Source organism: Helianthus annuus, chromosome 12 (assembly GCF_002127325.2).
Source record: "Helianthus annuus cultivar XRQ/B chromosome 12, HanXRQr2.0-SUNRISE, whole genome shotgun sequence".
Classification (NCBI taxonomy): Eukaryota; Viridiplantae; Streptophyta; class Magnoliopsida; order Asterales; family Asteraceae; genus Helianthus; species Helianthus annuus.
Genome location: NC_035444.2, coordinates 139,157,525 through 139,165,954, shown reverse-complemented (window position 1 = coordinate 139,165,954; position 8,430 = coordinate 139,157,525). Strand labels below are relative to the sequence as shown.

Here is an 8,430-nt window from a genome sequence, read left to right as displayed (position 1 = left end):
ATGTATCGTTCCATGTTAAACAAACCAAATGTTATACCAAAATGAAGGCATGTGATGTAGATAATTGTACTAAGTATGCACACAATGGGCATAAATAGCATGAAATGCAATGTGAAACAATGTACTAAGTACGCACACAATGGGCATACATAGCATGAAGTGTAATGTAAAACAATGTACTAAGTACGCACACAATGGGCATACATAGCATGAAGTGTAATGTAAAACAATGTACTAAGTACGCACACAATGGGCATACATAGCATGAAATGTAATGTAAAGCAATGTACTAAGTACGCACACAATGGGCATACATAGCATGAAATGTAATGTAAAGCAATGTACTAAGTACGCACACAATGGGCATACATAGCATGAAATGTAATGAAAACATGTACTATATTGTACTAACAAACATAGCAAGTATATGATTTGAAAACAGGAAAGCATGAAAGGACTGCCCACAAATGTTTTGATTGGAAACTCTCTCTGCCCTAGGCGATTTTTCTTCCACTCAAAAACCCTAGATCTTCTTTGTAATCTTCTGTATAACAGTCTGTGATTAGTGGTTTGATTCATCAAACTACTATAACGAACTCGTTAGCAGTTGTGATCGATTGAGAATTAGGGTTTACTTTTTTTTCGTTCTTTCAATCGCCGCCCTAGTGATTTGCATGAAACCCTGATTTATTAAACTAGTTGTTATTGATTGCGGTTAACTGAGTTTAATTTAGCTAGATTGATACGCTGGTTTAATCAGTTAAGGGTTGAAGGTTGATCCTAGGGTTAAAGGGTTTTGCAAGTGTGACGGCTGTTTGGTTCTTGGTTTCACGTTGCTTCGTTTGCATGGTTGAGTATACGTTGCACTAATGGAGAGTAGTTCAGATCCAGGTGGGGTTGTTACCCCAGTATTCATAGTTTACAGCCTGAGATGGTGCTTGATGATTCGGAAAATACTCCGGGCACGGCTCCTATTCGAGGGATTGGGCTCCGAGTCACTAATATCGAAGGTAATCCTCTCATGCCTAGACGGGGAATATATGCTACTAACAATCCATCGATTATTGATGGATTAGCTGCTATTTCGAAACCTGTTAATCTGGGTAAAAAACCAGAGAATCGGGCCAATAGCAGTGGGGATCAAGAGACCATGGGAATCAATGATGTTGACTGGTTGTTTGAGGGTATGGAGAATAATAATATGCCAAAGGGTAACTTTCAGGCTCAAGGTTCGTATGCTTCTAAGCTTAAATCTGGTAGTAGTAGTAGTAAACAGAAGGTGAACTTCCGATTCCTAGAGCCTAAGGAAACGGTAGAAGACGCTGATGTTGCTATACCTATTGAGTCAGTAAAAAAAGTCCAGGAGAGGTTCACAAATGTGTTATTTGGCTATTTTCTGGGAAAGAGATTGGCTTTCCCAGTTGTGGAGTATTTTGTTACTAAAAGATGGGAGAAATATGGACTTCAAAAATGCATGATGAATGGGAAAGGTTTCTTTTTCTTCAAGTTTAATTCTAAGGAGGGGATGGAACAGGTGATGCAGGATGGCCCTTGGCTTATCAGAAATATTCCTATTTTTTTGAAGTACTGGTCAACTAATACTGAGCTGAAAAAAGAGGAATTGCAAAAGATCCCGGTTTGGATTAAGCTTTATGATGTGCCTCTTGCGGCATATACCGAGGATGGATTGAGCCTTATTGCATCCAAAGTGGGAGTTCCAAAATTGTTAGATAATGAGACAGCCAGAATGTGTTCTGATTCTTGGGGCCGTAGTAGTTTCGCAAGAGCTATTGTAGAAGTTGATGCTGTTAAAGATCTGAAGGAATCGGTCTCGGTGGCTATCCCGAACATGGAGGATGGAGGATTCCTAAAGAGCTCAATCAATATTGAGTACGAATGGACGCCCCCTAGATGTTCTGATTGTCATATTTTTGGTCACACTTTGGAAACATGCCCAAAGGTTGTCAAACCGATTGAAAAGCAGGTCCCTAATGTTAAGACTCAGGAGGACGATCAAGGCTATCAGGTAGTGGGTAAAAAGAAGACAGGGAAGCCAGTGGTGAAGGGTAAACAAAGGTTTGTTTATAGGCCAGTGAGGACTGAAAATGCACAAAAATCGGCAAAAAATGATCCAAAGGTTTTAAGTAAATCTAATAATGTTCACACCAGTAATTCGTTTTTTTTGGGTAAAGGGTTACCCCAGTGAATCTATTATAAACCGCAAATAAGTACAAGTAGTGAGGATGAATTCCACACTAGTTCATATACAGTACATGCCCCATATATGTAAGCCAACAATCATAAAAGAACCTATGACATCACATCAAACCTAGCCTACTACACATCATGCAAAGATATCTCCAGTAATTCGTTTAGTGTTTTGGGTTCCGCTAGTAATGTGCTGGAAAAAGATGACATTGATCAGGATGAGGTTAGAGAACCAGAGACTGAAACGACAATGTTTATGGAAAATTCGATGAAGGATGACGGTCTTCTTACAGGGGCAAGCACTCCTGCTGTTGAGGTTTCCAATGGATAGCATTGCCAGCTGGAATGTTAGGGGGTTGAACCATCCCCTGAAACAAAAAGAGGTTCAGCATGTAATTAACGAAAATAATCTCAAGATTTGTGCTATTTTAGAATCCCATGTGCATGTCTCAAAGGTGAATGATGTATGTAGGAGAATTTCTAAGGGATGGGAGTGGATTTCTAATGGTAGTCTATGTAACAAAGGGACGAGAATTGTTATTGGATGGAACCCGAAAGATGTAAATGTCATGCTTTTATCGGCTACGATGCAAGTGATGCATATTCAGGTTATATTTAAGGGTGAAAATAAGGCTATGTACTGTTCCATGGTATATGCCAATAATGATTTTAAGGAGAGAAGGGATTTGTGGGAATCGCTGAAAGTCCACAAGCTCTTTGTCAATAATAATCCTTGGGTCATTATGGGCGATTTCAACTCGGCCCTTAATTTGGGAGATAGCTACATGGGAGCTTCTGGTATGTCGGTTAGTATGATGGATTTTCAGGATTGTGTTGCTAACATTGAGGTTTTCGATGTTAATTGCTCGGGCATGCAATTTACGTGGAATCAAAAACCAAAGCAAGGAATGGGAATTATGAAAAAGATTGACAGGATTATGATTAATAGCCATTTCACAGATGCTTTTCCAAACTCGTTTGCTGTCTTCCAGCCACACCGTATATCAGATCACTCTCCATGTGTGTTAAAGTTGCCGGGGGTTATGAGGAGTAAACCGAAGCCGTTTAAATTCCCTAACTTCTTAACGCTGAAACCTGAGTTTATTGATGTCGTCAAGGATGGCTGGGATTTGTCTATTGAAGGGGTGCCCATGTTTAGAGTGGTTAAAAAATTAAGAGCTTTAAAACACCTGTTGAGAAACCTGCTTCGAAAACAAGGGAATATTCATGTTCGTGTTACCCAAACTAGAAAAGACCTGGATGAAATTCAGAGTAGGGTTGACAAGGATCCGGCGAATGTGTCTCTCAAGAATTTGGCGGCAGATTGTCTGAAGAAGTTCAATGAAGCTAGTCTAGATGAAGAGAGTTTCTTAAAGCAAAAAGCAAAACAGAAATGGCTGCAACTGGGAGATGCCAACACGAAGTTTTTTGTCACACCCCCAAAATCCACACACGGAGTATCACCGCTTGGGAGCGTGACATGACCAGGATCAAGCCACCAATCATATTGAACATGTAATTAATATCAAGTAAAATAAATGCAAACCAATCATTCAATACGATAGGTGTTCAAAACATAATTATAGTATCAAGTGTAGCGGAAGCATAAGTATGAAAACCCAATGTATATCATAGTTCAAATGTTTAAATGTTTTAACATGGCATCCACGATCCATGCTCCACAACGACCTGCTCCTCCCTGTGCAAGCTCCATGTATCTAACGACCTGCAATGCATGCAGCAGAGAGTCAACAACTAGTTGAGCGAGTTCACAGAAAGTAAGTTCGTAGTAGTAATACGTATGTTCATTTAGTGGGGGCTTCCCATGTATGTATGTACTAATATTGGGGGTTTCCCATGATTATATTTATTACTAAAGGGGGCTTCCCATGTTTATCCTTACTAGACTATTGTAACCATGTGTTCTTCTTAATCCGAGAACAGGAATACGTACAAGGTTACGTAGGTTTTACGTGAGTGCCCTTCCCCGAGGACAGTGGTACGCGTGGGGTTTACGTAGGTTTTACGTAAGTGTCCTTCCGACCCGGAAGACAGTAGTAGGCATGAGTTTACGTAGGTTTTACGTAAGTGTCCTCCCGACCCGGGAGACAGTGGTTGATACTAGTTTACGTAGGTTTTACGTAAGTGTCCTGACTAACCTGAGGACGATGGTATATAGTCTAGCAATAGTGTAAGTACGAGTAATTATCCAATTCAAATCTTTCCAACCCAATTCCCAACCCGGGAATCCCATGCCTTGGCTGTGTGAACTCACCTTGGTTTGCTCGGTATGCTAGGTTATGCTCTCACAAGTAATCAGTCAAGTCCTATTGTGTGCACGTGTAATAAATCAGTTCATGTTCGTATTAATACGCAGGTAATCTATATCATAAAGCGTTTGACAGTTAACATCGTGTATCACATAAACAGCTAATCACATTCATGCAGCTTAAGCTTTACATTCCGGGCTTTTCTCAGTTTGTTTTAACTCCGTTATTCATCAACAGTCTTAGTAATTGTAACCGTGTTACAACGTTGCTCAAAATTACAGAACTAGCATGCATAGGAGGGTTTACATTCGTAACAGTGTTATCACATCAACAGTGTTAACATACTAACAGACAACGAAACTCGGACTAGGTTACAAGCATAGGAGTTAGCATATTATACAAACTTGGATTACAAACATGCATGGCCAAAAATTCGGACAAACAAGTATACACTTAAAAGTTCGGACATCACATTGGCATGCAAAACTCGGATAAGAAGTGAAGGGGGCTTCCCCTGTTTAAAAGTCGGACAGAGGGGTTTGGGGCTTCACAAGATCGGACAAGGGGAGGCCCTATCAAAATTCGGACCAAGTGAGGGGGGTTAAAGCTCGGACAGGGGTGCCCCCCCTTAAAACTCGGACCACCTCCTTAACATTAAAAGTCGGACATCCTTTACCCCATTTAAAACTTCGGACAAGCTTATAAGTTAGGAAACTCGGACCTTGATCCCTCAAAAGGTCGGACATGGTAACACCTTATGAAACTCGGACAAGAGGCATCCATTAAAGAAATTCGGACCCCCCTTAGAATTGTAAAGATCGGACCTTTTAAAATTCATTTACAAAGGTCGGACAATGTTTTTAACATAAGGGTCGGACTCATGCTTTATCAATACAAACATCGGACTTCATATGTTAATAAAACTCTGACAAACATTTAAATCCAAAACTCTGGGTAACCATTGTGCGTGATTTCCAATAATTGCACAGAATCAAAAGATCAGAACAGTTACGTTTTACAACCACGATCAAAACCCTAATTCATACATTGCAATGCACTGATCAAAACAACAATCAATATTTCTACATATCCTGCATCTAAATCATCAGGCAATTGATTATATGACTAATCACATCATTATCACAATAATCAGAATCAATCAAAGCACAGAACCATCATATGAAAGCTAGGGTTTACAAGTATTACAAGAATCAAGAATTGATACAATCAAACAATCAATAAACGATTACCTTGAATTGATTCTAGTTAGAATATGGAAATCAAGAGTGATGAATAGCTTGTGCCTAGGATGAAGATGATGATGATTGCCAGGAAATCAGAGAATGAAAGTACGTGTTTTGTTTTGTGTAATGATTAGTGAAAAGGGATTAGGGTTAAGTATAGTTTAAGTTTCACTAATTACTCTATACACCCTTAATTATTATATTTTTCAATAGTACACCATCTCAAACAATTTCACAGTTTCACCACCAAGTTCATACATTTGACAAATCTTTCATAAGTAACAAACAACCATGCACAATCACACAATATGATTCATTGCATCAAAACGTATACAATTCCATAGCAACTAATTGTGCAAATAAACAACTAAACAACCAATGAACGTGCAATAAATGCGAAATAGGAATCTTGGAAACTCGAGTTGTCACATTATCCCCAACTTGAAAGAGATTTCGTCCCGAAATTTAGCATGCGGTTACTGAGGAAGCTAGGTAAGTTGTATCGTTTACTGGTTTTCCTGGGGTGTCACATCATCCCTCCGTTGATCTGGAATTTCGTCCCGAAATTCTGCTGTAGTAGCTTCAGCCTCAGTAGTAGTTGCATTGGTTCCGAATAACTGGGGATACTTGAGTTTCATTTGATCTTTTCGTTCCCAGGTATACTCTGGGCCACGACGGGAGTTCCAACGAACTCGTACAAGAGGTATTCTAGTGTTCTTGAGGACCTTGACATCCCGGTCCGTGATTTCAATTGGTTCCTCGACGAACTGCAACCGCTCGTCGATAGTGAGTTCCTTAAAAGGAACTATGAGGGTCTCATCTGACAGACACTTCTTCAGATTCGACACGTGGAATACGTTGTGAACTGCACCGAGTTCAGCTGGTAGGTTTAGTCTGTAGGCTACTTTGCCTATTCTTTCAGTGATTTCGAACGGTCCAACATACCGTGGATTGAGCTTGCCCCGTTTACCAAATTGAACCACACCCTTCCAGGGTGAGACTTTGAGTAGCACTCGATCCCCAACTTGGAATTCGAGCGGTTTTCTGCGTTTATCAGCGTAGCTTTTCTGGCGATCACGAGCTGCCGCCATGCGTTGTCGTATTTGTGCAATTCGTTCAGTAGCATCAACTACCATTTCTGGACCTGTAATCTGACTATCCCCCACCTCTGCCCAACAGAGAGGTGACCGGCATTTACGTCCGTACAATGCCTCGAATGGAGCGGCTTGTATGCTGGTGTGGTAACTGTTATTGTAAGAAAACTCCACTAAAGGGAGGTGTTTTTCCCAGCTGTTGCCGAAATCAATAACTCATGCCCGAAGCATGTCTTCTAGAGTTTGGATCGTGCGCTCAGACTGCCCATCCGTCTGAGGGTGATAAGCTGTACTCATGTCTAATCGAGATCTAAAAGCTTTGTGCATTGCTTGCCATAGTTCTGAAGTGAATCGTGCATCCCGATCCGAAATAATAGAGGTTGGCACCCCGTGCCTCGAAACAACTTCTTTCAAGTAGATGTCTGCTAATGTAGAGAACTTATCTATTTCTTTGATAGCCAAGAAATGAGCAGACTTTGTGAGTCGATCTACGATCACCCAAATAGTATCATTCCCGCGCTGGGATCTAGGCAGGCCAGTGACAAAATCCATGGAAATTTCTTCCCATTTCCACTGTGGTATCCTGGGTTGTTGCAGTAGGCCTGAAGGTTTCTGGTACTCTGTCTTGACTCTCGCACAAGTCAAACATTTGCCGACATAAGTTGCTATGTGGGCCTTCATGCTAGGCCACCAATATGTAGTTCTGATGTCATGATACATTTTATCCGAACCTGGATGTACCGAGTAGCGAGACTTATGAGCTTCATCCATCACAAGTTCTCGTAAACCGCCATATAGTGGGACCCAAATACGTCTTGTTACATAGTAGGCGCCGTCTTCCTTTTGTTCTAGTCGTTGCCTTGAGCCGCGTAAGGCTTCAGCCCTAACGTTTTCTGGTTTCAATGCTTCTACCTGAGCATCTCGTATCTGTGCAGGAAGATCAGACTGAATAGTGAGCTGCAAAGCTCGTACACGCCTAGGTAGAGTGTCTTTTCGACTGAGAGCGTCAGCCACAACATTGGCTTTGCCTGGATGGTACTTGATGGCGCATTCGTAATCATTAAGTAACTCGACCCATCGTCGTTGACGCATGTTCAATTCCTTCTGCTTGAAGATATGCTTGAGACTCCTGTGATCGGTGTAAATAGTGCACTTGGTACCGTACAGGTAGTGTCGCCATATCTTGAGCGCGAAAACAACAGCTCCCAGCTCTGAATCGTGCGTCGTGTAGTTCTGTTCATGTACTTTAAGTTGTCGCGAAGCGTAGGCAATAACTTTAGCACGCTGCATCAATACACAACCAAGCCCCTGTATCGATGCGTCACAATATACTACAAAATCGTCCGTGCCCTCTGGCAATGAGAGAATAGGTGCGCTGCAAAGCCTATCCTTTAGGTACTGGAAAGCCGTTTCTTGTGTATTACCCCAACGATAGGTAACACCTTTCTGTGTCAGCAATGTAAGCGGCTGTGTGATCTTTGAAAAGTCTTTGATGAATCGCCTGTAATACCCCGCCAAACCCAAGAATTGGCGTATTTCTGTTGGTGTACGTGGTGCAGGCCAGTTCCTGATTGAATCTACTTTGGATGGATCGACATGAATCCCATCCCTGTT

The 8,430-nt window shown here is 41.3% G+C and overlaps 1 protein-coding gene across 1 annotated transcript; it reads left to right on the top strand.

Annotated features, from left to right (window-relative positions):
* The first annotated feature begins 931 nt into the window (after positions 1-931).
* Positions 932-4,818, top strand: LOC110893391. Its single transcript, XM_022140502.1, has 4 exons — positions 932-2,076; positions 2,395-2,524; positions 2,664-3,638; positions 4,639-4,818. Exons 1-4 carry the CDS (start codon positions 932-934, stop codon positions 4,816-4,818), a joined length of 2,430 nt encoding a protein of 809 aa, XP_021996194.1.
* Positions 4,819-8,430: the final 3,612 nt, after the last annotated feature.